Source organism: Catharus ustulatus, chromosome W, assembly GCF_009819885.2.
Source record: "Catharus ustulatus isolate bCatUst1 chromosome W, bCatUst1.pri.v2, whole genome shotgun sequence".
In the NCBI taxonomy this organism is placed as follows: Eukaryota; Metazoa; Chordata; class Aves; order Passeriformes; family Turdidae; genus Catharus; species Catharus ustulatus.
Window position 1 is genome coordinate 10,092,553 of NC_046261.2, and position 27,758 is coordinate 10,120,310.

At 46.0% G+C, this 27,758-nt stretch overlaps 1 protein-coding gene across 1 annotated transcript in view; it reads right to left on the reverse strand.

The window, feature by feature from the left end:
• Positions 1 to 27,758, reverse strand: part of LOC117005075 (guanine nucleotide-binding protein G(q) subunit alpha) — a 258,664-nt gene that overhangs the window by 27,111 nt on the left and 203,795 nt on the right. The window contains exon 4 of the mRNA XM_033076314.2: positions 169 to 297. Coding sequence (XP_032932205.1) covers positions 169 to 297 — 129 coding nt within the window. The remainder of the gene's footprint in view (positions 1 to 168; positions 298 to 27,758) is intronic.

A 27,758-nucleotide genomic window follows, 5' to 3' on the forward strand; every position in this document is an offset into this window, starting at 1 on the left:
TAGCTGATAATCATATATGGACAAAAACATGAAAATAAAATTAACACCAAGATCAAATTTAAAAAACATTGAGTAATTTGTACATTTAACCAATATCCTATATATGGTATTACTAATATAAAAGGAAACAAAAGAAACAAAGCAAATGAGTATTAAACTTTTTTCTACCTGAAAATGACGCTTTGTAAGTCAAATGGATATTCAATGATCCCTGTTGTTGGGACTCGAACTCTAAGCACATCTTGCTGAGTTGGCAGATAGGCTGAATCTGCTATGCGGTCCAAGTCGTTAAGGTAACTATACATGGGAAGAAACAACAGGAATGCAAGATACTGAGACCATAATCCCACTGAGGAAAAGAGCAAGGTAGTCTTGGGAAAAGAAATGAGGTGTGGGATAGGAAGAAGTGCAACAGAAAAAAAAAAGCAATAATGACATAAAAGAGGTGAGGTAATGGAGTGCTCCATTGTCTCTCTCCTTTTTATTATAATTATTGCTATCATTATTACTATTATTAATGTTGTTATTATTATATTTTACTTTGTTTCAATTATTAAACTGTTCTTATCTGAACCCCTGGGTTTTACTTTTTTCCTCCTGATTCTCCTCCCTATATCACTGGGAGAGGGGGAAAGCAGGGGAGTGAGCAAGTTGCTGCATCATACTTAGTTGTTGGCAGTAGATATAACTTTCTATTATTTTATCAACTTAAAAGGAATTAAACATGTTTCTGACAATCAGTCTGAAAGCTCTGTCTGCATCAGCAATACAGAATTTCATTAAAAACTCTAAAATCAATAAAATCTCCTTATCTCTTTGAAGCTCATGTTTCCTCTGATCCAAAATAATTTAATTATTTTTTTAAAAAATTCAGCAGTGGGTAAGTGTGTGTATAAGAATTGTCATCATGGTATTTCTGCTCTACTGCACCCACTGCTTTGTACCACATCTGAATATTTTGGAATATAGCAGAAATTAATTGTTTCTCTTTAGTCGTGTACAATCTTTCCCAAAATGCCAGTAGAACAAATTAACAGACATGCTTAATACCATTAAAATGACTTTTGTATTAACTGTGTAAGAATATACTTTTATTTTTCTAGAACTGCATATACATTTTCCATTAGGAGGAATGGGGTAAACTCTTTAAAATTAACTTATTGGGTTGACAGACTATTTCAAAATGCTGAGCAGGAATATGGAAAGTATAAATGAATAAAAGTGAATATTTACATAAAAAGGAAAAGATGACTGGCATACTATTATAACCTAAATACATACTACCAGCACACACACGATTTTCAAATATTATCATAGCTGTTACAGTAATACAGAACATTTAGAATTTTATTTTTTTAGAAAAATGTGGAATAGTTCCAGCTGGAAGAGACCTACAATGATCATGTAGTCCAACTGCCTGACCACTTCACTGCTCACCAAAACTGAAAGCATATAATTAGAGACATTGTCACAATGCCTCTTAAACATGGACAGGCTTGGAGCATCAGTCACCTCTCTAGGAAGCCTCTTCCAATGTTTGACCACCCTCTCAGTAAATAAATGTTTCCTTATGTGAACCTCCCTTGATGCAGCTTTGAACCATTCCTACACATCCTGTCAGTGGATTCCAGGGAGAAGAACTCATCACCTCCCTCTTCATGTCTCCACCTCTGGAAGTTCCAGAGAGCCATGAGGTCGCCCCTCAGCCTCCTTTTCTCCAAACTAGACAAACCCTGAGTCCTCAGCTGCTCCTCACAGGATATGCCTTCCAGCCCTTTCACCAGCTTGGTGGTCCTTCTCTGGACACATTCAAAGACCTTCACATTGTTTTTAAATTGTGGGCCCCAGAACTGCACACAGCACTCAAATTGAGGCCCCACCTTTGATAACCCTTTGATAAAGGGTTTATCATAGTTTTGGTTTATCATACTTTATAAGTCTTTATTATTCCAGTGAATTATATTTAAGGTTTCATACCAAAAGAGTTGCATCAATGAGTTGAGTGGATCAACTGATGATGTAAATATTTTTCTCTGAGTTCATTAAGAGAGTGTGAATATCTCTGAGTTAGCCAGTCCAGCATGGGAGGAGCATATACACGGCTAAGCTCAATATAGAGTATAAGAACTGAACAACTAGTAGAAGAGTTTTGAGGTGAGCAACAGGCTTGGTTTCAATCTACATATTCCCTCCTGACACCTGAGGATACCTAGCATCTTGACAGTGAGCATATAATAGAGAACAGTAATGACAATCATACTGGTATTGTCTCTGGCACAAGTAGCAACTTTAAATAAAAACATCAAAACATCAAGCACCTTTTCCAACTGCAACTGTGCAGGCCAAATTCTCATTCCAGTTGCTTCTAATCACACCTTTTTCCAAAAGTCACAGTTCATGATTACAGTGATTTCACGAATACAAGCCGCACTGAGTATAAGCCGCAACTCTGAGTGTTGGCAAATATTTCGTTTTTTGTCCATAAATAAACCTCACCTGAATATAAGCTGCTCTGTTGTTCGCAGCGAGGACCTGCGTGCAACAAAGTTGCCAAATAGTAACTGAACCGCAGCAAGGCGGGGTTTACTGGCTCGGCTCGGGTTGTGCAGGCTCGGCCCGCTAGGGGTTGCTGACGGGGCCAGGTGGCCCAGCTCAGTGGGGCCGCTCAGCGGGGCCTCTCGGGGTTGGCCGCCGCCTCTGGGGTCACTCGCCCCGGCCCCGCTCCGGACGCGGCGGCGGCGGGCGAGCACGGAGCACGCCCCGCTCCCGGTGCGGCAGCGGTGGGCGAGCACGGAGAACCTCCTGCTCCCACCGCGGCGGCGGAGAGCGGGGGCGGAGCCCCCCGCCTCCTTCCCGAGCCGTGGGGATGTCAGCACAGAGCCCCCTGCCTCTCCCCCACCTGAAGTAGGGAACTCCCCTGCCTGCCTCCCTCCCTCCCCCCACGCTGCCGGTGCTGAGCTGGCCCCACCTGCCGTGCAACACAGTATCCAATTTGTAACAATCGCGAAATCCTGGGTTTTACTGGCAGGCGCTCGGCTCGGCACCCTGGTTGGCACTTCTGGGGTTGTAAATGTCAGAAAATTATTCACATATTAGCCACTCCTGAATATTGGCCGCATTTCCGGTTTGAGAGCAAAATCTAAGTCAAAATGGTGCGGCTTGTATTCGTGAAATTACTGTAAGTCTTGCTCCTGTGAAATGTCTCCATGATCTATTGCTGTGAAAATTATTTGAAATAGCAAAGAAACACTATGGAAATTGCTCAAATTAAGACAACTTGTTTGACTGATATAGACAGGGATGTGGGAAGTCTGTAACCTTCAGCAGGGAAGCAGGATGGAGTTACCTCTTCCATTAGGTTATTTGCAACCAGAAGAGGACTTGTGAAGACATTAAATTTAAAAGATATATAACAAAATGATAGGGCTACATGAAATGTCTTTAGAATCTCTGAATTCAGACCACTCTGGATGAAGAGTAAAAGTGAACACTATCAGAAAACGAATGTTTTTATTTATTTTTTGTATCATTACTTATTAAAGACACAATTCACCATGGCTTTTAAAGCACTCATCTACTGCAGTTCTAATCAAACTACTGACAAATACAGTACTCACATGAGAAAATGTGCTGTCTTGGTTTAAGACAATTTAAAGGGGAACACTCTAAAATGAGTTATTTCTGTTTGTTTTAACCAAACCCTTTCCACCAATAATGAGTAGTGAAATACAAATAGATATAAGTGGAAAAAATAACAGTTTACTAACAAACAAAATTGCAACAGGCAAAAAACCCCAGTAAATAATCACTAGATACAACATTGCTAAATCTCACAAATCCCAGTGAACAGAGACACCCAAAATGGTGGAAATTCCCTTTTGAAAATGGCTCCTGCCATTGCCAACCACATGTAAGGAGACAAAGGGAAAATGGCATCTGACCCTTCCCCCAAGATGGCAGCCTTCACAGGTGACCGCGGGGTCGGGAAGACATGAGGGAAGGATGGCAGAAAACCCTCCTAAGAAAGTAGGAGCTTGCAGAGCAGTTCTAGTGGCAGATGAAGACTTGTCAGCATGTGTGGAGTAAGCACCACCTCCTGCTGCTTCGTCCTGCCACTTGCTGGACTCCACTGGTGTTGATGGTGCTGTCCTCTGCACTGCAGGTGTGTTGGGGGAAAGAGCTGGTCTGTTGGCACCAATGTAGGGTGACCTGGCCCCAGAGACTGTGGCTCATTTTGCAAAGTTCACTCCAAAACAGTTTATGATTGCAAAATGCAGTTTTTCTGAGTGGCTACTTTTGCAAGCCCAGAAAAAAAAAAAAAGCCCAAAGTAACCCCCTCAAAAGTGGAGTCTTCACCTTCAGCAAACACTGCAAGGAGAGAGAGACATCTCTGCTTCCAGGCTTCAACCTAAGAAAGGACAATGGCAAAGTTTCCCCTCCCCCACCCTTCTGGTTCTGTTTTCTGGTTGCAGGGTCTTAAAGAGACAGTAACAATTTTTGGGCACAGATAGATGTGGAATACAATATCATTTTGGGTTACCTCTGACATGCACATAAGAATTTAATCACATAAGAGGCATGCATTAAGGATTTTAGAATACGGGTCTAACTAAAAAGAGACAACACCCAAATAAAATCACAAGTCCTTAGAAGCTTTACCACATGCATGCATGCGCAAATTCTGAAATCGGATTTGGTGATACAAATGCTAGTTCAGCATACAAAAGAAGTTGCTACACACATGCACTCTTTCAAACAAACAAGGAAATTGTAATAAACATAAAATTTCACAAAAAGTGCTGCCAACAATTGGCAAAATCAGATGTTTTATTAGTTTATTAACTTCAAAATTTAAAATTATATTAAAGATACAGATCTTGGAAACATCCTGGCCATTGTCTTAAGGTGGAGTCCAAAACCAGATGATCACTATTATTATTGAGAAGTCAGTTATACAGCTGGCAGAGACTGTGCAAACAATTTAGGGCAGAAGTACATGTAACTAGGATTTTATTTTTACCATCTGCTAAGAAATATCTTATTTTTATGAGACATATTGCATGTACTCAGCTAAGCATTATACAGAGGACTAAAACAATAAAAACGAAAAAAAAATGGCATAAAACATCTGCCGGTAGTTGCGTTTACTGCAAAGAAAAGTAGATCAGTTTGCTTAGTGGCTTTAACATGAAGATGGGCTCTCAGCTTTCTATGCAACAAAGGAGCATATATTCCCGAGTTCGGGAGTAGGTGTCCACGGGATGAGGGTGGCCCCCTTCCAGTTCCCCATGGGGAGCGGGGTGTCCTGCCTCCCAGTTCCCATGGGGGTGGGGGCAGGTGGGTGCACCCTGGAGATCAGAATCAGGAAGAGGAAGCCATACCCTCATCTGCTCCTGTCATTTATTCTGGTAGGAGAAATTGAAATAGAAGCTACCAGCTTTTCTCCTACCAAAATAAAAAAGAAATTTGCAAAACCCAAAGGGAGTTTCGTCAAGACAGTAAGATCTTTAAAGGGATAATGCGAGCTACCTTGAACTCGCATGAGTTAGTCCCGACTGGCGTCCGAGACCATTTCCGATGTCTCTTAACCCCCTGAGAGTTTTATCTGTGGGAGATCATGTGGAAAAGATCTCTGAAGGGACTCCTAGGGGAGCTTCAGCAAAGCTCCCATGGTGGGAAAGACACTGATGGGAATAATATCACCTATGAACATCTATGCGGTGAGGGGGACTGGGCTAGCCCCGAGAAACAAACTCGGGTGTTATTCAAGTTTGTTTTAGATAAGATCTGTAAAGCTGCATAAAAAAATTTTCACCAGTTACCAACAGTCAAAGTAAAGGATAGTCATATTAATATTAAACAGTGTGCGTCAGAGAATTTCTTGCAGGTTGTCGACCGGCTTCGTGCACAAGTAGAGAGGCAGATAGAAGATCCAGTAGCACAGGCAGTATTAATTAAGGAGATGGTTCAGAGGAATGCCAACGAAGCCTGCTGCAGGGTGATCCTAGGACTGCCTATCGATCCTCCACCTACACTAGCACAGATGATAGAAGCCTGTGCCAAGAAAGTGCAGTTATTCTGTGCACAAGAGAGGAAGCTGGGACTGGCAAACCCAAAGACTGCAGCAGCTGGAACACTAGGAGTAAAGAGGCAACCGATGACACCAGAGCATCTTCAACATGTCATCTGCTTCCAGTGTAAGAAGCCAAGACACTTTGCCAGAGACTGTCCTCAAAGTTAGCAACAGAAGAAGAAAAATCAGAAAGAAGGAGTGACCAAGAAACAAAAAAACTAAGACCAGAGCACGGACCTGCCTCTGACATAAATGTGTGCCTTGATATAAATACATTGGGTTCCGCAGTGGAGAAAGCCTCTCTCTTAACAAAAAAGGAGGAGGATGGGAAGCAGGGTGCAGGACAGCAGGAAAATAAAAACTGACAAATGTTTGCTTAACAAAGTTTGGCAGCCTCACGGGCGTTTCAGGCTCATGACTACCAAAGCCTTTCTTTTCAGGGCTACAGGTTGGACCTGTCAGACAACTCAAAGGATGTGAAGATAAAACACACGGGAATGGACAGTAAGTATTTTGTTATTTGAGACACCGCACAAAAACCCCTGGAGATTGAGGTGGCTCCCATGACCATCAAGGGAGACATAACTCATCTCATTCTCCTGGCGCACTGCCCTCACCCACCCTTCTATTTGGCTAACGGGTAAATCCTCGCCCAGGCCATTCCCATTCCAGCGGAGGTCCCAGTAGATGAAAAAGAACCTGCCGTCTACTGGGCAGAAGTGGTTGGCGAGGACAAACCCTCTCTGGCATGCAACCTAACCCATGGATCAGACCATCTCCACATGGAAGGGTCGATTGACAAGGGGGCAGATGTGAAGATCATACCTGAGAGGATGTGGCCATCATATTGGGACTTGCAACATGTGGTTGGCAAAATCCAAGGTGTAGGAGGGATCAAATTGGCAAAGATATCAAAAAGCATCGTACAAATTGAAGAGCCGGATGGAAAATTGACCAGGGTTCTTCAGTTTGTCACCAAATACAAGTGCCCCCTATGGGGGAGAGACACCATGTCCCAGTGGGGAGTCAAATTGATTAACCCTAAGACTCCCCAGGATTTTTAGAGGTAACCACTGTAGAGCACCCTATCCACAAGTTAACATGGCTAGATGACACTCCAGTTTGGGTAGGACAGCGGCCACTAAGTAAGGAAAAGCTTAAGGTGCTTGAGGAGCTCGTGGAGGAGCAATTGGCCAAAGGGCACACAGAAGAGACAACCAGCCCTTGGAATTCCCCAGTCTTTGTAATAAAGAAGCTGGGGAAGGATAAGCGGTGGTTCCTCCATGACCTCCTGGAAATAAACAAAGCACAGTAATTTCACGACTATAAGGCGCACCCTTTTGACTAAAATTTTCCCCCAAACCCGGAAGTGCGTCTTATAGTCTGGTGCGCCTTATCTGATGGACAAAGTTCAGAAATTTGCCTACCCGGAAGTGAGAGCTGCAAGCCACAGGGGAATCCGGTAGTGCCATGACTACCAGGTGGAGGCGGGGCAGAGCAGCGGCAGGCACGCCCCGGCCCCGTGGAGGCGGAACGGCTCCTCCAGAGGCACTCCCCGACCCCGTGGAGGCGGAGCCGCCCCTCCAGAGGCACACCCTGGCCCCGTGGAGGCAGGACGGACCCTCTACAGGCACGCCCCGGCCCCGTGAGGCGGGACGGTCCCTCTACAGGCACCCCCGGCCCCATGGAGGTGGGACGGCCCCTCTACAGGCACCCCCGGCCCCATGGAGGTGGGACGGCCCCTCTAGAGGCACCCCCCGGCCCCGTGGAAGGGGTACGGAGGGGCGGAGGGCATGCCCCGGCCCCGCCGGGTACAGGCGGGCCTGGGGGTCTACGGCACCGCCCCTGCCGGGTACAGGCGGGCCCGGGGGCCAATGGCTGCCAGGTTGAGGTGGGGCCTCGGCTGGAAACTGCGCGGGGGGAGCTGGGGACGGAGTGTCGCTGCAAAAAAAAAGTGGACCTTATAGTCCGGTGCACCTTATCTGATCTACAAAGTTGTGAATTTTTCCGACTCCTGGGGGGTGGGCCTTATAGTCCGGTGCTCCTTATGGTTGTGAAATTACTGTAATTGAGGACATGGGGTACCTTCCCCAATGATGCTTCCTCGAAATTGGCAATTGGTTGTCCAGGACATCAAGGACTGTTTCTTCCAAATTCTCCTATAACCAGAAGATGCCCCACGGTTTGCCCTCTTGGTTCCTACTATCAATCGAGAAGCCCCAATGAAGCGCTACCACTGAAAAGGGCTTCCGCAAGGCATGAAGTGCAGTCCTTCTATCTGCCAGTGGTACGTAGCCTCATTGCTGTCCCCGGTGCCCGCCCAAAAAAGGGAACACATCATCCTCCACTAAATGGATGACATGCTTGTGTGCACCCCCAATGACTCTATACTCCAACACACACTTAACTGAGTGGTTAAAGTTTTAACCTCTGCTGGATTCCAGCTGCAGGGAGACAAAGTCCAAAACGTGTCACCTTGGAAGTACCTGGGCTTGGAGATCACTGCACGGACCATTGTTCTGCAGAAATTGGAAACCAATAATGATCCCAAAACCCTAGCGGATCTCCATTCCTTGTGTGGATCTTTAAACACAGTCAGACCCTGGTTAGCTCTCACCAGTGAGGACCTAGACCCACTCTGCTCAATTTATTGAAGGGGGAGAGAGAGCTAGTTTCTCCCAGGGAACTGACCCCAGAGGCAAAAGCCGCAATCAGAAAAGCACAGAAGGCTTCGGCCGAGAGGCAGGTTCATTGTTATCAGCCCAAACTGCCTTTCAAATTCATTGTCCTGAGAAAGCTGCCACACTTGCATGGTTTGACATTCTAATGGATCGAAGGGCAGAAAGATTCACTCTTAATCATAGAGTAGGTCTTCCTCTCCCAACAAAGATCCAAGACCATCACCAAACCACAAGAACTGATTGCTCAGCTGATCAGAAAAGCCAGGATAAGACTGCGTGAGCTGGTTGGTTGTGACTTTGTGTGTATTCACCTCCTAGTCAAACTTTTTGAGGAGGGAAGGAACTCTCCTGAGAGGTTGACCAAAGAGATGTTTGAGCACCTGCTCCAGAGCAATGCCAACCTCCAATTCTCTCTGGAGAGCTACAGTGGATAGATATCAGTCCATGCCCCGTCACACAAATTGTTTAATGAGGAATTGCACCTCATTCCTCAGGAGAAAAGGAGCCGCAGGCCACTCAAAGCTCTCACAGTATTCACAGACGGTGATGACTTGGAGAAATCCCCAGACTCAGCAGTGGGAAGTTGATGTTGAGTTTGTGGAGGGATCACCCCAGGTAGCTGAACTGGTCGGAGTCGTGAGAACCTTTGTCAAGTTCTCAGAGCCAATTAATTTGGTAACTGATTCAGCCTATGTGGCGGGAGTAGTATCCAGGGTGGAGCAGGCAGTTCTTAAAGACATCAAGAACAAGTATCTCTTCAGGTTGCTCTCAAAACTAATTTATTAATTTCATATCAAGAGCATCCGTTCTATGCAATGCACATAAGGTCAAATACCGATTTGCCAGGTGAAATCGCAGAAGGGAATCATAAAGCAGACTCCCTTGCAGCCCCAGTTGAAAAGGCACACCTCCCAGATGTCTTCCAACAGGCAAAGCTGAGCCACCAGCAATACAATCAGAATGTGCCAGGTCTGACCCATCAGTTCCAACTAATATGGACTCAGGCTTGAGCCATTGTGGCTACGTGTCCCAGTTGCCAGCTCCAGGCCATGCCATTGCTGCATATTTGGGTTAACCCCTGAGGCCTTGTGAGCTGCGAAGTTTGGCAGACAGATGTCACACACATTCCCAGTTTCGGTCACCTCAAGTTTGTACATGCAAGCATTGATACATATTCAAGTGCGGTTTATGCCTCTGCCCATGAAGGAGAAAGGGCTGTGCATGGCAAACAACACCTAGTGCAAGCCTTTTCAGTGTTGGGGATCCCTAGGGAAATCAAGACCGATAACGGCCCAGTGTATGCATACAAGGAATTCCTAGAGTTTGTCCAGCAGTGCGGAGTGGAACATAAAACTGGCATCCCTCACTCCCTCACAGGCCAAGCTGTGATTGAGCATGCCCATCAGACGCTCAAGCAAGTCCTGGCTAGACAGAGCGATTCAACAGTGTGGATGTCACCACAACAAAAGCTATGCAAATCCATGTTTACAATTAATTTTCTAAACTGATCCTTTGAGAATATGAGTCCTCCAGTGGTATGCCACTTTAACAGCAGTAGTCAGTTTAAGTTGTCCCAACGTCTACCAGTCTTAATTAAGGACACAGAAACTTGGGAGACCAAGGGTTCTTATGAACTTGTTACCTGTGTGTATCCACCTCCTCAGGCCTGCATTGGATACCCCAAAAGTGGGTAAAACCTTTTGTCCCCAAAAATCCATCTCCAGCAAAAGGAGATGAGAAGCAAGAAGCCGTTGCCTCAAAAATAAGTCACCACAGAAAAGAGAAAACATTCCAAAGACACGTTCCAGCAGACACACTTTTAATATGATTTAAAAACGTTTGTCTTTTTTTTTAGAAAAAACCTACTCCCAATTCACCTCTCAATGAGCCCTAAGTTTTCATCCTGTTTGTGCTGAGCAGTCTGACAGCTGTGAGGATCGTCCCCCAGCCACGCTAAAACATCTGGGTGACCCTGGCACAGACGCTCCAACAAGAAAATAGATGCCTGTCCACTGCAGCAACAAGAGACCCTATGTCCACCTGCCTCGTAGAGATTCCATTGCAGGTTGGAGAATATCCAGCCAGCTTTGACACACCTATGCCTAACTCAGGTCCTGAGTCACACAGCATCCGACCATGCTGAAATCTTCTGTGGCAGGCTGTAGTGATTAAGAACCCCATAGAGGAGTGGATGCCAAATTTGCCCAAAGCAGCTCAGCAACCCCAAGAATTAGAGTTATTGGGTTCCTCCTGGGCACCATACTGCGTTCACTTTACCTTCAGCCCATTATCTTACACTAAATCCTTTCACAACATACTACAATATTGAGAGGAATTCACCGCCAAAACATCGTGTAATATTCTGAGCTATGTTACAGCAGACAATCCTTACCATTTGTAAGGGTTGGTCCGAAGATGGTCTGATCTGCCTCACAATCATCGTCAGAGACTGAGACCCTGAGACCCTTGAGACCCCTGGACCCCACCTCTCACTTTGGGCAGGAGTTCTGGTCTGGTCAAGGTGGATGCTTGCCAAGGGACTGTGTAGAGATGTGTGTGCTGTACTGTCATGGTACAATGGACTCGGGCAGGTACGGGGCTAGAACAGCCATACTTTCTGCACCTGATTCTTGAAGCCATGGTCCTCTGAACACAATAGTCCATAAATCTCCCCACCTTTTGGCCAGTGGCCCTTTGCCTTGAAGTGGACTATAAAATTATTACTCTCCAAAGAGACCTTTGAGACTTCTTTCTCCCCACGGATGGAAGACATAGTTGGATGATCTGAGGACGTCCCATCTGTTGGTAGCTATTCCCCCCAATTCTCTCTGTCTCTCTGTCTCCTTGTCTCTCTGTCTTTCTGTCTCTCTCGGTTTCTGTCTCTCTCTCTCTCTCTCTCCCTCTCTTCGTCACCTTTTTATCTCTCTCCTTCTCATCATTACCCCAAAACTGAATTATTGGTCCTTAATAAACTGCTTTGCTGCTTGTTGCTGAACAAAACCTTAATCTCTTGCTTTTGTCTTTTGCATCCTGTGGTCGAACGAATCGTCACGACCCCCGTTCAGGTTGTGCAGACCGTGACACCATTCAAGTCTCAAAAGCATCCCTAAGGGTCTGTTCTTAATTTGCCAAGATTGGGCATGGGCAGGGATCCCTTCTTGGCTATTAGGAGGGTCATGTACCATCAGGCAATTGTCCCTGTTAGCACCCAACCAAACCTTAATTGTCAAATGGACTCATAAAAACAATTCGGCCAACAAAATTCAAATGAGAAGTGCTGACGATTTGGACTCAAATTGTAATTCCAAAGTTTTTCATTGGGTCAAGTCAAAAAGAGTTGCTGGGTCCCTGTTCCTTCCATGGCTCACAGTAGTCAAAGCCCTAGGTGAATTGGGCCACCTAGAGTGCTGGGTAGTCAAATAGGCAAACTTAACAGCCACCGCCATCAGTTCCCTCCTAGAAGATGAAGAAATTACCAGGCAGGTTGCACTGCAAAATCCTACTGCCATAGACTTCCTCCTGCTGCTGCATGGACACAAGTGCCAGGAATTTGAAGGACTTTGTTGCAATGAACCTAAACTCCAAATCTCCCAGCATCCACGCAGTTTTCCGTGAAATGGAAAGTTTGATTGGACAAGTGAAGCAAGTATCCGAGGATTGGTTCAGTGGACTGTTCAAAGGCTGGGGACTCACGGGGTTGTGGACTTCAATAGTTAAAACAATTCTGTTGTTTTTTGTTGTTCTTTTTCTTATGGTGTTGGCATTTGGAATTCTACATTGCTTAATTTTCAAAGCCATTAATGGTCTAATTCCTACTACCTCAGAAGTCAACCACATGGAGTTGGCAAACCAAAAGCAATCTAACTCACCTGCAAATCATAAGTGATGGGCAAATCCATATTCTGAATCAGAATAAACCTGATGCCTTTCTTGCAATTTTATTTAACAAAAAAGGGGGAGATGTTGTATTGCACTAAGTTATGGTTTGTATTGCACTGAAATGGTTTGTTCTGTATTCCCCCAGGGTTTATGGAGTTGGTCCAGTCATCCCCTGGCTCCTCCCCGCCAGTGGGTTCTCATTGGTTATGGTTCAGTTTTTCCCCTCCCCTTGCCCTGGGTTTAAAATTCCCCTGCCATCTTCTCTCGGTCTCTCTCTTCCCTTGGAATTGTTCAGGAATAAACAGCTTGGACTGTGTCCCAGGAAAAAGGAGCCTCCTTGTCTTTTACCTTTGTCCATGTGGGTTCCACACTATCCCCTGGTCCAGAGCTATCTAGAGGGACCAGAGGGAAGGGAAAAACCCACACAAACTAATCAATAAGAAATAGAAGAAAAGTTTTTGTTTCCTAGTCAGTGTTGAGAAAGAAGCACTTACTTTTAATGAATTATATATTCCCTGTGACAAGGGCGAAAACTGCAACCAGCCTTCAAAGAAGTTACCAGGCTCTGAAGGTGCTAATAATACCCTTGAAAGACTTTAAAAGGAACTATTTTTCCATATGACAAAAAGAAAAATAATGTGATAATAAGAATAGACTAATAAGCTTTGCATTTTACCATATTTTTTTCATCTAGAAATCAGACAAAGAAGTGAAAAGACTCCTAAACTTAATAAAAAAAGTGATAAGGATAGAACAGAACAACATTTTACTCTTACCAAATAAAGGGAACAATGTAGACTTGGAGAAGTAGATAAGGCTGACAAAGCAGGAGTCGTGCAAAACATGCTTACTCAAGAGGTGGGGTCAAAAAATGGCCACCTAGAAATTAGGACACTGGACATGGAAGACCACCAAAGAAGACCCCAAAAGACCATATAAAGACTTCCAATAAGGAGTACAACTATGTAAAATAAAGTAATACATATAGATCAAGTAAGAGGAGATAGTTAGAATATGTAACGAGTGTGTATGATAAAAACTTTGTTTACCTGATGCTCAGTGCACTCAATTATAGGAAGGGTCCTCCACGTACCCAGCGCTGCAATAAAGAAAGCCTGCTTTCTAATACCCATAACTGTGTCAGCAAGTTTCTGTCTGACTGATTTCGGTATCATTTTCTGGCCCCCAGATGGGATACTCTGCCTGATCTCCTGTGGATACGAGTGATCTCTGGATCTTCACTCTGGCACTGGGACTTTCCTGGAGAAGACCACAGTTCGGACCAGTCTGGGACACAGGTAGGATCACATTCAATAATAAGGCATTCTATTGGTGAATTATTTCGTATTCTGGAATTCAGTGTTTGACTTGGTTTTATCAATTGACCGATAATTGTTTTAATTGTTTTGTATTTGTACCTGTATTGTAACATTTTGGGTCTACTATTTGGAGATGGGTAGCAGACAATAATTTTGAAAAAATTCTCACTTGGTTACATTTTGTGACATTGGAGAAAGATTGGCAGGCCCCCTGGGAGAGCAGCTACCAAGGAGAATTTGATTAAGTATTGCAATTAATAGTGGCCACTGTACAAACTAAACTCTGCAGAAAAATGGCCACAAAATGGAACCTTCAACTATCATACATTGTTACAGTTAATTTTGTTTTTAAGACAAGAACAGAAATGGGATGAGGTTATGTATGCTGATATGTTTTTCACTTTGTGGAATCATCTGGAATGGCAGAAAGATTACAGTAATTTCACGAATACAAGCCGCAACATTTTGACTAAGATTTGGCTCCCAAACCGGAAATGCGGCTTATACTCAGGAGCGGCTAATATGTGAATAATTTTCTGACATTTACAACCTCAGAAGTGCCAGCCAGAGTGCCGAGCCGAGCAGTTGCAAAGCCGGCATTTCGCAATTGTTACAAATTGTTAGTCTGTTGCGCCGCGGGTGGAGCCTGGCTCCCTGCAGGCAGCACGGAGGGCGGGGAGAGAGGAGGGAGAGCTCTCTCCTTCCCTCCTCTGCCGCAGCCCGGGGGAGAGAGGGGGGGCCCTGCACCGCCATTGCCGCGGCCCGGGGAGGCGGCGGGGGCCCCGCGCCGCCATTGCCACGGCTCGGGGAGGAGGCGGGGAAACTCCGTCCCCGCCCGCCGCCATTGCCGCCGCGGGAGCGGGGGGGAGCTCCGTCCCTGCCTGCCACCACGGGGCAGCACCGGGCCGTGGTGACCGAGCCCAGTGGCAGCGGCGGCTGGCCCCAAGTGGTCCCGCCGAGCGGCAGCGCCGGGCTGGGCCACCCGGCCCCGTTGGTAGCCCCGAGCGGGCCGAGCCTGCACAGCCCGAGCCGAGCCAGTAAACCCCACCCTGCCGCGATTCTGTTACTAATTGGTAACTTTGTTGCACGTGGGTCCTTGTTGCGAACGACAGAGCGGCTTATACTCAGGTGCGACTTATTTATGGACAAAAAACGAAATATTTGCCAACACCCAGAGATGCGGTTTATACTCCGTGCAGTTTGTATTCGTGAATTTACTGTAAGGCTTGAATCCAGTCCCCTCAGACTCTTTTAATTTACCTCTTGAAAAAAAGAATCAAGGAAAAGGGTTAAAACGTTGTTCTGTGTGCAGCATAGGAAAAATTTGTTCTAAACATCTCCTCAATAAGGAGGATGATTTAGATCTTATGGTCAGTCCTAATCACAGGTTGAATGGGGAAACAGATAATCAGGCTGCCAAGACTGATATTAAGGGGGAATTGGCAAGTCTAGAAGAGAAGATAGAAAGGATGGGGAGGATGTATCAAGGAGCAGAGGGTTTTAGCCTCATTGCAGGGAGAACTAGAGCTAATCACAGAGATGTGATAGTAGCTCCCCGTCATCAGATGATAGGTGCACACAGTCCAATCATGGTAAAAGTGCAGTTTTCAATAATGTACCTTAATAATTGGAAGTTGATGGCTGACATCTACTGAGATGACTCAGACAAAATGGCAAAAGCATTTGAAATTATGATTAAAACTCAGGATCCAGACTGGAAGGATATAGATACTATGTCAGAAATGTTGTTTAATAGTATGGAAGGAGATGGTTGTTAAAACCAGTAGGAGGTTGGTAGAAGAGCAAATTTTGATGGGCAATTTGCCAGGTACATTGGACATTAATTTTCTCACTATGGATGCTAGGTGGGACCCTAATGTGCCCAGGTTTAGAGAGAGATGAAAGAGATACCAACAATGGATACTATATGGAATTAGACATGCCATGCTAAAGGCTATCAATATGTAAAAATTATTCAAAATTAAGCAGGACTGCAAGGAATCACCTGCCGAATTTTTAAATCACCTGAAAGAAATTGCTCAAAACTATATTAATATTGATCCTGAAACAGAGGAGGGAGAAACTCAATTAGCCTCCATATTTGTGGGGCAATCCTCATGTCCTGGTTTGAAAGACAGGTGTCTACCAAGGATGGTGGGAACCTCCCTTGGAATAGAAACTGTGACCCACTTCCCTCCAAATTATTATAACTTTGAAATTACAATGCTTTCAGGCAACGATATGGGAAAAGGAATAACAGTTCTTTACTAGAATATATCTATATATATGACAAGGCAAACAACAGAAACAACAACCAAAACCAGAAACCCAATAACAGTCTTCTCTCAGCTGTCAAGCACTTTCCCTTTTGGTGTAGTTATGGCCATAGCCAGCAGGAGGGCTGTTGGCTCCTGACTGGGCAGGCATGGGAGATGTAATGGTTCGCCGTGGCTGCAGGGAGCGCTGTGGTGTGAGCTCAGCTGCCTCTCACCATGTGGCCAATGGTGGGTGAGCCAGTGGGACAGATAGAAAAGGAGCTTCCTTTACAAACCCACAGGGGCAGCCAGTCTCAGTGCCCCTCCAAAAGGCAGAATGGATTGTAGCAGGAACCTCGGAGCAGCAAGCTGGAATGGCAGAGGCAAGCAGACTCCAGGGTGGCAAACAAAATGCAGCAGAAACTCCACAGCCATGGCAGGAACCACGGGGGGTCAGGTAGACACAGGGTGCTGGGTTAAAGTGTAGCAAAAAAGCCCGAAGCAGGGGCAGAGAAACAGCAGGGCTAGGCAGTGGCAGCCAGGCTTCTGCAAGCAGCTACCACACACAGCTGGGCGACATCCCCTCTGGGAAGGGGGAGAGGGTTGGGGTCCCCTTCCCAGTGAGGTCAGGTGTTGGAAAGGTCCCAGTTCAACAGCTGCTCTTGCGAGCAGAAGCTCACCCACAGTAAGCAGAAGCTGTGTAGGATGAGAACTCTGCAATGGCAATGAATCCTCTGGGCAGCAACAGTCCAGCACCAAAAACCGTACCTTTCCACTCCGATCCCAAGACCAAGGGAAAAAGGAGCCAAGCCCAGCCTTTCACCCCCCAACCAAAATTTTGAGCTATCTCTGCCTTTCCCAAGAGAAAGCACCTCAGCTGTGAGAGTGCAGTCAGCTTCACCCCTCCCCCCTCCTCCTTGGCTACATCTTGTGCCTCTCTTTAGTACCATTGTTATCATTTCTGTTAAGACACCAAGAAGGCTGAACACGCCTCTGTGAACACGCATTTTAAAAACGATCAAAGCCTGGGAAAGGGGTCTTTCCCTTCCTGTTTCGATTCAGGTAACAGCTTGGCCCAGGCCCTCCGCGTGGTCGGTCGAGCGGGCTGGGCCGCGCTGAGCTGAGCTGGCCGGGCTCTGATGCAGGGCTTGAAAAAGCCCGCGGGGCCCTGTTCCGGCCGCGGCCCCTGGCGTTTGCTAGGAAGGGGGAGGGGCGGCCCTCTCGGCTGCTAAGATCCTAGCCTCCCCCCAGTACAGCCAGGAAGCCTGAGGTGGCTCCACTGAAATGCTGCTACTGCTAACATCTAGGCAATATAAGCGCTGCCCTGCTGCCGCCCTGAGCCGAGTGCCGGGGTCTATGGACCCTGGGAGCAGATCTGGGCTGGCCGTCCTGTCCCGCTGTGGCCCCTGTGGCCCGGCAGGGGCTGAGCTGGGCCTGCCTGGAATGGAATGCAGCCAGAGCAACTACCATCGTTTCTGGCTGGACCCTTGCTATACTGGCCCAGCCCCAGTGCGACTGCCAAAAGATTCTCTATTGTAAATAGCTTCAGGCTGCCACCCAGCAGGGATCACATGCCCATCTACAGGCCAGGGCAAGATATTAATTCTTTCACTGCACAGATGAGACTTGCAGACCTTGCCATCCTCTCTCTTGAGTAAAGGAAAAGGACAGAGATGAAGACATACACAGAAAACACCATGGAGACATCGAGGTCAGACTAAAAGGAAGAGTTAGGTCTTTGATGAGCAGGGACGAAGAGATATTTTGGACTGAAATTCTCTTGTAAGCTATGGAGAAGATATAATTGATAAATCAGTCTCTTGTTTCCCTGTAACTTATGAAATGCTTATGGTGTGGATGAATCATTCTAACTGTAGACATGAGCAAAGGCATTCATACTGAAGTAAGCGGATGTTGAAGTAGCTGTGATCCCATGAAAAGTTTGAACAGAGAGAGAACAGAAGAGTGATGTAGACCCTTTTTGCCCCCAGGGAAGAAGAAGAAAGACCTCTGTTTTCAAAGAGGAAGAGAGCCTTTGCTTGAACTGCTAATCCTTTCCTTAAAGAGTGCCCTGTAAGTTGACATGGTCCATAAATTCAGTTGTGGGAAGGCTGAAAAAATGGGAGGGACTTTTACACAGTGATCAGATTTCCATTCTCCTGGGCGGTTGATTCACTGTGACATTGAAGCCATGAGAGAACTGTTTCTTGTGGAGCAGTCTCCATAGACTGAGTGAGAGAGGCTCTTCTCCCTGAGTGAACTGGAGAAAGACTATTTTAGAGATAGTAAACTGACTGATTTGTTTCTGTACATTGACAGTGTGAAAGAAAAGAGGGTGGGGGGAGAAGTGTTCTGAAAGTTTTATTCTGATCCTTCTTATTCTTTTTTCTTTTAGTTTCTATTAATAAAGTTTTTCTTTATACCTTTAAAAGTCTGAGCCTGCTCTGTTCCTCCTCCTAACCCTATCTCACAGTAAGAAATGAGTAAATAATTCTAGTGGATGCATTGGCAATTTGGCCAGCGCTAAACCCACCACATTGGTGCAACAGGGAATTGTGAAACTTGGCAATTTCTCAAGCCCATTGATTAGGAAAACAATGCATGACTCACTAGTTTTTGTATCTGCCCAATTCACCAAAGCCTCTTCTTGGGAAAGATGTATTGGAAAAACTAACTGCCGAAACCAAATTTAAAAATGGAAAAATACAAGTTATTATTCCATAACCTAATTATGTGGAAGCCTTAATTTTTGCACTACAGTCTCCAAAATCAGACATGATCCATCTTCCCGCATCACTTGAGGACGCAGTGATTCTGATAGTCTGGGCTGGAGAGGTGCCTGGGGGATCCAAAAGAACAGAGCGTGTAAGAACTAAATTGAAACCTAAAGTGTAACTGGCAAGGCAAAAGCAAGACCCTTTAAAAAGAGAAAGTCTTAAGAGGTTATTACCCTTTGTGGAAAAAAATATAAAACTTGGCCAATTGAGGGAATGCAAATCCAAATTTAATACTCCTATTTTGCCAGTTAAGAAGGCAAATGGAAAGGATTACTGACTGGTAAAGGGCCTTAGAGCCATAAATAAGATAGTAGAAGATATACAGTTAGTAGTAGCAAATCCTTATACCCTGCAAACAAGCTCGAGTGAAAAAATAAAACAGCTTACTGTCTCATTGCAGCTGGTCTAAAAGTTGTAACCTGAAACTTAACCAGCCTGGAGGTGGGCAGGTACCTAGGTGAGAATGATAGGATGGATTTGGACAAATACAGAGAATCCCAGCCAATCCATTGAATCCTAAGTGCAGATGTATCATTGGCCAAGGAAATGAATGACTGGGACCGTAACCAATCACATGTGTATACCTGGGAAATCCAAACCTTCTATTTAAGAAGAATGCAGAACAATAAAGACACTTTTTTTACATGGATCACAGAGAGTCATGTCATCTGTCTCTGATCACGACTCCAGTCAAAATTATAGTTTACAGTATGAGATTTGAAAGATGCCTTTTTCTGAATCCCTTTGAACACTGAAAGTCAAGAGATTTTTGCTTTGAGTGAGAAAAGGATGCTAGCTCAGCTTTCTGTATCTAGATAAGGCTGACAAAGCAGGAGTCACAAAAAAACAACGGTACTGTGCTTACTCAAGAGCTGGGTCAAAAAAAGGCCACCTAGAAATTAGGACACTGGACATTAAAGAACACCAAAGAAGACCCCAAAAGACCATATAAGGATTTCCGATAAGGGATGTGACTACATAAAGTAATACATAAAGATCAAGTACAGTAAATTCACGAATACAAGCCGCACTGAGTATAATCCGCATCTCTGGGTGTTGGCAAACATTTCGGTTTTTGTCCATAAATAAACCGCACCCGAGTATAAGCTGCTCTGTCGTTCGCAGCGAGGACCCGCGTGCAACAAAGTTGTCAATTAGTAACAGAACTGCGGCAGGGCGGGGTTTACTGGCTGAGCTAAGGCTGAGCAGGCTCGGTCCATTCGGGGCTGCCGACGGGGCCAGGTGGCCCAGCTCGGCGCTGCCGCTCGGCTCGGTCACCCTGGCCCGGCGCTGCCCCGCGGTGGCAGGCAGGGACGGAGCTTCCCCCGCTCCTACGGCAGCAGCGGCGGGCGGGGACGGAGCTTCCCCGCGCCCGTGGTGGCAGCGGGCGGGGACGGAGTTTCCCCGCTCCTGCCGCGACGGGCCGGGACGGAGCCTGCCTGCTCCTGCCGCGGCGGGCGGGGATGGAGCACCATGCCGCCTCCCCGAGCCGTGGCCATGGCGGCGCGGGGCCCCCCCGTCTCTCCCCCGGGCTGTGGCAGAGGAGGGAAGGAGAGAGCTCTCCCGCCTCACTCCCCGCCCCCCATGCTGCCTGCAGGGAGCCAGGCTCCACCCGCGGCGCAACAGACTAACAATTTGTAACAATTGCTTTGCAACTGCTCGGCTCGGCACTCTGCCTGGCACTTCTGAGGTTGTAAATGTCAGAAAATTATTCACATATTAACCACTCCTGAGTATAAGCCGCATTTCCGGTTTGGGAGAAAAATCTTAGTCAAAATGTTGCGGTTTGTATTCGTGAAATTACTGTAAGCGGAGATAGCTAATGAATATGTAATCAGTGTGTATGATAAAAACTGCTTACCTGATGCTCAGTGTGCTCAATTACAGGAAGAATCCTCCAAGTACCCAGTACTGCAATAAAGAATGCCTGCTCTCTAATACTCAAAACTGTGTTAGCAAGTTTGTATCTGACCGATTTCGGTATCAAAAGAAGAGTAGTTTTAACTAATAACACTTTTCATGAATATGGTTAATATAACCCTATTCACCATAACCTTGTAATTCAACATTCAGCTTTGAAAGGAATTAGAGAGATTTGTCTTTACAAACAAACTGTGGGTGTACTGATAAATAAAGTTAGATACTGAGAGATTAAAGCAACAATGGGAAGAACCATACATCCCATAAGTATTCCACTGATTGAAACAAGAAAGAGAAAAAGGGGTGGTATACATTAGAAGGGATGTTGTATTAAGCCATTCAGGAATTGTATTAAGCCATTCAGGAATTCTGTACCTCTCAAGTACCTCGGGCAGGGGGTAAAGAGAAAGGGAAATGCGGCCAGGAAATTAGGATAAAAAGTAGGTTGTGTCCTCTAACAATTTGTGAGACCCCATGGAGAAATGACCCAAGACCTATTCCTTTATTCAAATAAAGTTACAAGATTCCTCCGTCTCCTTTTTGGACATAAACCGCTGCTCTTTGTGAATTAATTTTCCTGACAGCTTGACTGGGGGTGATTTTTGATATTGAATTGTATCCCCATTCATCTGTTTAGCCAAGAAACAAGTTTTGTACTTTTAAGGCTGAATTTGAGAATGAAAGGGGGAGAAGGAGAAGAAGGAATGTCTGAGGCAGTTGTTTTCAAAGCATAGAGATAGGAGTTTCATCGCTTCGTCTCCTGGACTGTGTAGCCATGGTGGACAGCGGGAGAGAGCTCTCCTTTGGTTTTAGTTAGTTTTTGAATAACTGAAGCAGAGAAGTTCCCCGGAAAGTTTTTTCTTTTTTTCCTGGAAGTATTCGAACCTGCTCTGGACTGGGGACCCAGTGGAAGCACCAGGAGCTTGCACCTGTAGCCCACTGGGGCCTGGCCTAGGCAGGGGCATTTTTCAGTGTCAGAGGGACTGATAACAGACTGAGCAAAGCTACCACCCACAGTAGAGAGACTTTCTGAATTTGTCATCTCTTCAGAGTGGTGAGAGGTTTGGTTGTTCCGTATTGTTGGGGTTTGTTTGTTTTGTTTTTTGTTTGCTTTTTGTTTGGTTGGTTGGTTGATTGGTTTTTTTGTGCTGGGCAGTTCTTTGCCTGTTGAATAAACAGGTTTTTTCCACTTCTCTCTGAGGAAATTTCTTCCTTAATCGGTTAGGGAAGAGGTCGCTTGGGTTTGCTTCCTGGGGGAGGAATCCTTTGGAGGTTTTCTTCCAAATTTGCCCTAAACCAGGACACAGGTTTAATTAAAATCCCAAATTACGCTGTTAGAGTAAGTGAGTCAAGGGCCTGCCTGAATCTTACAGGCAGAAGCCAGAGTGCAGGAATTGAATTAAAACCCTTGAATAGATTGAAACATGTTAAGCCACCCACACATAGAATGGGAGTTTAAGTAGAAGAATAAGTATAAGTTTAGATGTAGGTTGGAGTTTTAGGATAAATAGGTAATAAGTAAGTCAGTAAGTCAGTAAGTTTCAGTGAGAACTGCAGTGTTTTTCGTAAGTAAAAGGTTCAAGATGCCAGAGAAGAAGAACAGGTTCTAGTGAAGGTTAAAAAACACACTAATGTTTTCAGTAAAGGCTCCAGAAGTTCTTTCTCAGACACTACTTAGACAAAATAGAACTTCAGTGAGAATATTGCTTACATTTTTCAGATAGAACAAGATAGATTGTATATGTAGTTTATACGTATCCTAGCGTGTTAAGAAATTAGGATTTTCATAGGTTGAGAGAAAGTGGTTTGAATTTGCGTGTTAATTTGTTAGAAAAACCCTATATAAGATTATGTATTGGGGAGAGTTAGTGCTTTTTGCTTTTGCTTTCGCTATTGCCTTTGCTTTTTGCCTTTTTGCCATCGCTTTGCTGTGCCTATCAGCATCTCCAGCACCCAAGAAGATAGGAGCTCCGGCAGCAACACCAGCCCTCTCCGGGATCCCTGGGGACGGCTCCTGCTTTTGTTCGGGACTTTATGCCAAACTTAGCATGGACTTTAATGTCTATGACTGTGCCTTAGAAAACTGATGCACTTTTACAATAGATAACCATTTTAGCAACTACTAACTGCTATAATCATTTAGCGATAACCTGCCTTGGAAGGTGCGACAAGAGCACTGAGGGAGTTAACCCCACATCTAGTGCCCTGTGTGAGGATCGGACTCACGACCTTCAGATTATGAGACTGAGACCCTACATCATGCCACCTAATGAAGACTGGCCATCAAAACATTTCTGAATTTACTTTCAATAAATGAACTTTTGAAATATTTTCAACATAAACAAATATGGAGCAGGCACTTCAAACAAACACCCACCTCCATCCATTAATTTATATTTTTCAGTATCTTTGAGGTCACATTTCGGTTGGAAATAGTCACATGATATATTATCATTTTCTTGGGATGAATTCAATCAGATGAACTGCTACCCAGTGAGCCTCATCTCTGTGCCCAGGAAGATCATCCTGGAAGATGTGTCAAAAAACATGGAAGACAGAAGGGATTAGAGAGAGCTAAAATGGTTTCACAAAGGGCGGTGCGTCAATGTCCAAATGGAGACCTGTAGTAAGTGGTGTCCCTCAGGGGTCCATATTGGGACCTTTAGTGTTCAATACCTTTATTAATGACATAGAGGGATTGAGTGCACTCTCAACAAGTTTACACATGACTGTCGGTGGCCTCTCAGGAGCTCGAGATGACCACCTGGTATGTTTAAAAGTCTCTGTTACCCAGCCCGAGCACCGAAGAAAAAGTCTGGAGTCTTCACCTGTAGTTTCTGAGGTTGTTTATTTTATCTTATCTAGCAAATTCTTTCCCTGACCAGCTGAGGTCTGTTCAGCAGGTCAGTCCAAGGCACACTGCCTGCCTTCAGGGCGGTATTATCTTTTTATACTACAAACTACATGAACATTATTTACAGTTATTTTCCAATACCTATCACCTATGTTGTACAGTCCAGTTCTACTCTAAACCAATCCAAACGTGCCAACATCACCCAGAAGATGGATGCCAAGAAGAAGGAGAAAGAAGGACAGAACACACCCAAATTCCTCCATCTTGACCCCGGACCCCTATTCTAAAATATGTTAAAAATTTACTTTTTTACCTTGTGATAAACTAACTTATACTCTACTTATTTTTTGTGAATTGTAACTCTTGGTACAAAGGTGGTAATTTTTCCCATGGGTTGAAATCAAAGGCACAGGGGTCCTGGGCTCTGTGCCAAGATCTCTGAGCCCCCTGCCAGGGTCTCAAGCCATCCAGGGCAGCCAGAGGGATGTCCTGGGTTCCGACACACAACATCATGTTGAATGTTGTAGTTGATACACTTCAGGGAAGGGATACCATCTTGATGGCTAAGGAGAGTCTCCATCGTTTGCTGGATGCAGAGAATAGCATAGTGTCTGGGGATGAGGAAAAGGCAGAGGTACTTAATGCCTTCTTTGTCTCAGTCTTTAATACCAAAACCAGTTGTCCTTGGGATACCTAGCTCCCAGGGCAGTGGAACCAGATGGTCTTTACATGTCTCTTCCAATCCAAAGCATTCTATGATTCTATGAATTTCTGTAACTCTCAACTCAATTTAGTATATAGTCCAATTAATGAAGAGAAGGCACTAAGGGATGGGCAAAGGTAGATATCTATAGCCTTCATCTATTTCTAAGACTCCCTTTCCAAGGCAAATAATAACATGGTTTCATTTAGGAATACTGCCCAGTACCTCTTCCCAAACTCAGGCTATCTGGTGGAGCAAGATACTAAATTAATATTCACTGGCATGTTAATAAACCCCATGCTTAGATGAAATCCTGCTGGAAGCCCTTATGAACACAGGACAAATTCTTGGGGGATATACTACCTCTGAAATGCACTGCTTAGGAGAAGGAATGTGACTGGCACCACACTAGAAAGCCTCCAAGAAAAATCTCTACACATAAAATAAATTTGTTGAGATAGAGCTGATTATTCACACTAATAAAAGGGTTAATCTAAGACTAGTAAAGATGACTTGTTACAACAGAGTCAGCAATTAGACCTTTTCTTAATCTATATGAGGACAGTGGGAGTACAGGGGAAGAAAGGGAGAAAACCCAAGAAATTAAGTTTAAGAGAAAGTTTGTTCAGGAGATTATAGGAAGGAGGTAAGTACAGTAATTTCACAATTACAGTAATTTCACGACCATAAGGCGCACCGGACTATAAGGCGCACCCCCGACAGTCGGCAAATGTCGCAACTTTGTACATTATATAAGGCGCACTGGACTATAAGGTGCATTTTTATTTTGCAGCCAGGATCCACCCCCAGCTCCCCCCGCACGGTTGCTGGGTGAGGGGGCCCCAGACCCGCCTGTACTCAGCAGCAGTAGTGCATTTTCCGGGTTTGGGCCACAATTTTAGTCAAAAGGGTGCGCCTTATAGTCATGAAATTACTGTATAAGCCGCACCTGATTATAAGCCGCAGGTCCGGGTGTCGGCAACGTTTCGTTCTTCCTCCATATATAAGCCACACCGGATTATTAGCCACACTTTTGTTCGCAGCGAGGATCCATGTGCAACTTTCACAAAGTTGCCGATTAGTAACAGAATCGCGGGATCACGGGGTTTACTGGCTCGGCCCCGCTCGCCGCTGCCGCCGAGAGGCAGGGGAGCGGCGTGCCTGCCCGGTGCCACCGGGAAGAGGGAGAGGGGCTTGCCCGGCCGGTGCTGCCAGGAGAAGGGAGAGGGGCGTGCCTGGTCGGTGCTGTTGCCGCACCCCTCAGGGCAGGGCAGCACCACCGCTGCGCCGCTGCTGCCCTGCCACCTGGGGTCGGGCGGGCTCGGGTTCGGCTCAGGGTTGCTGCTGGCTCGGACTTCCGGGTTGGGAAATTTCCAAAATTTGTTCATATATAAGCCGCTTCTGAATGTAAACCGCACTTCTGGTTTGGGAGCAAAATTTTAGTCAAAATGGTGAGGTTTATAATCATGAAATTACTGTAGGTTAAGCAGCATCAGGGAGTCTAAGGAGATTGACTACTGGAACTGCACCCTACCTTCCCTGAAATAGTCTTGTCTGGAAGGCAGGACACATGATCTGGAGGATTCGCTATGCTCTCTCCACCTGGCAGAATTCAGTGACTTAAGAGATGAGGGTGGTGGCAACAAGTTCCTGCCTGAAGCAGCAGGAGCATCTCCTCTGTGACTACCTCACCTTTTCAGGTGTCCTTGTACAATAGGTATGAAGGTCTGCAAGTGGAACCAAACAATAATGAGGATGATGGTCTATCTATGTTGGTGTTGTCAAGGTTGTCAGCCTATGCACCATATCCAAACCACTTACATTAAAAAAAAGGCAGGTTATTGTCATAGAAGACTCTCTTTTGTGGAGAATGAAAGGTCTTATGTTTTCCTTTGTCCTTCCAGTTGCAGGGAATGATGAGGAAAGAAACAGGAAGAGCCATCTGATTGATACCTGGCTTTGTGACTGATGTCACGAGCAGAATTTTGGGGTTTTAATCACAGGTCAGTCCATATGACTCTAGGCCTGCTGGTGTCAAATGGGATACATCTTTCTCAAAAGGGAAAAAGGATATTTTTGCAAGAGTTAACAGGGCTCATTGTAAGAGCTTTAAATTAGATTTGAAGAGGTAAAGGGATAAAACCAGGCTTGTTATAGATAAGCCTGGAATCAGCATGCCAGTGTTTGAGGGACAGTGTGCTAGCAAGGTCCTTCAGTCTGCTCCACTATATGTTGAGTACTCTGGAGTACATTTGAAATGTCCCTGTATTAATGTGCACAGAACCTGAGCCGTTTCAGTGGAGGTAGGGGATGGAGATCCGTGCAGCAGCAAAGACACAAGCGTTTTCAATGTGTTAGAAACCATGGAAGCACCTAAGAACACTAAGGAAAGGCTGTTGTCTACCTAAATTTTAGTAAACCCTTCAACATCACTGTTCACATCACTGTCTTGGAGAAAGTGGCTGCTCATGGCTTGGATGTATATACAGTAATTTCACGACTGTAAGGCGCACCCTTTTGACTAAAATTTTCCCTCGAACCCAGAAGTGCGCCTTATAGTCCGGTGTGCCTTATCTGATGGACTAAGTTGCGAAATTTGCCTACCCGGAAGTGTGAGTTGTGAGTCGTGGGGGGAGCCGGCAGTGCCACGGCAACTGGCTGGAGGCGGGCCCAGGGGTCCATGGTTGCCGGGTGGAGGCGGGCCCGGGGACCAGTGGCACCGCCCCGCCGGGTGGAGGCAGGCCTGGGGGCCCATGGCTGCCGGGGGAAGGCGGGCCAGGGGGCCCACGGCACACCCCCTCCCGAGTCCAGGCAGTCCCAGGGGCCCATGGCTGCCGGGTGAAGGTGGGCCAGGGGGCCCACGGCACCCCCTGTCCCGGGTCCAGGCAGTCCCGGGGGCCCATGGCTGCCGGGTGAATGCGGGTCAGGGGGCCCGTGGCACACCCCCTCCCAGGTCCAGGCAGTCCCAGGGGCCCATGGCTGCTGGGTGAAGGCAGGCCCGGTGGCTCACGGCACCGCCCCTGCCGGGTGGAGGAGGGCCCAGGGGCCAATGGCTGCCGGGTTGAGGCGGGGCCTCGGCCAGAAACCGCGTGGGGGAAGCTGGGGGCGGAACCTCGCTGCAAAAAAAAAGTGCACCTTATAGTCCGGTGCGCCTTATGGTCGTGAAATTACTGTACTCTTCACTGAGTAAAAAACTGGCTGAGAGACTGGACTCAAAGAGTTGTGGTGAATGGAGTTAAACCCAGTTGGAAGTTGGTCACAAGTGATGTTGCCCAGGGCTCGGTACTGGGACCAGTC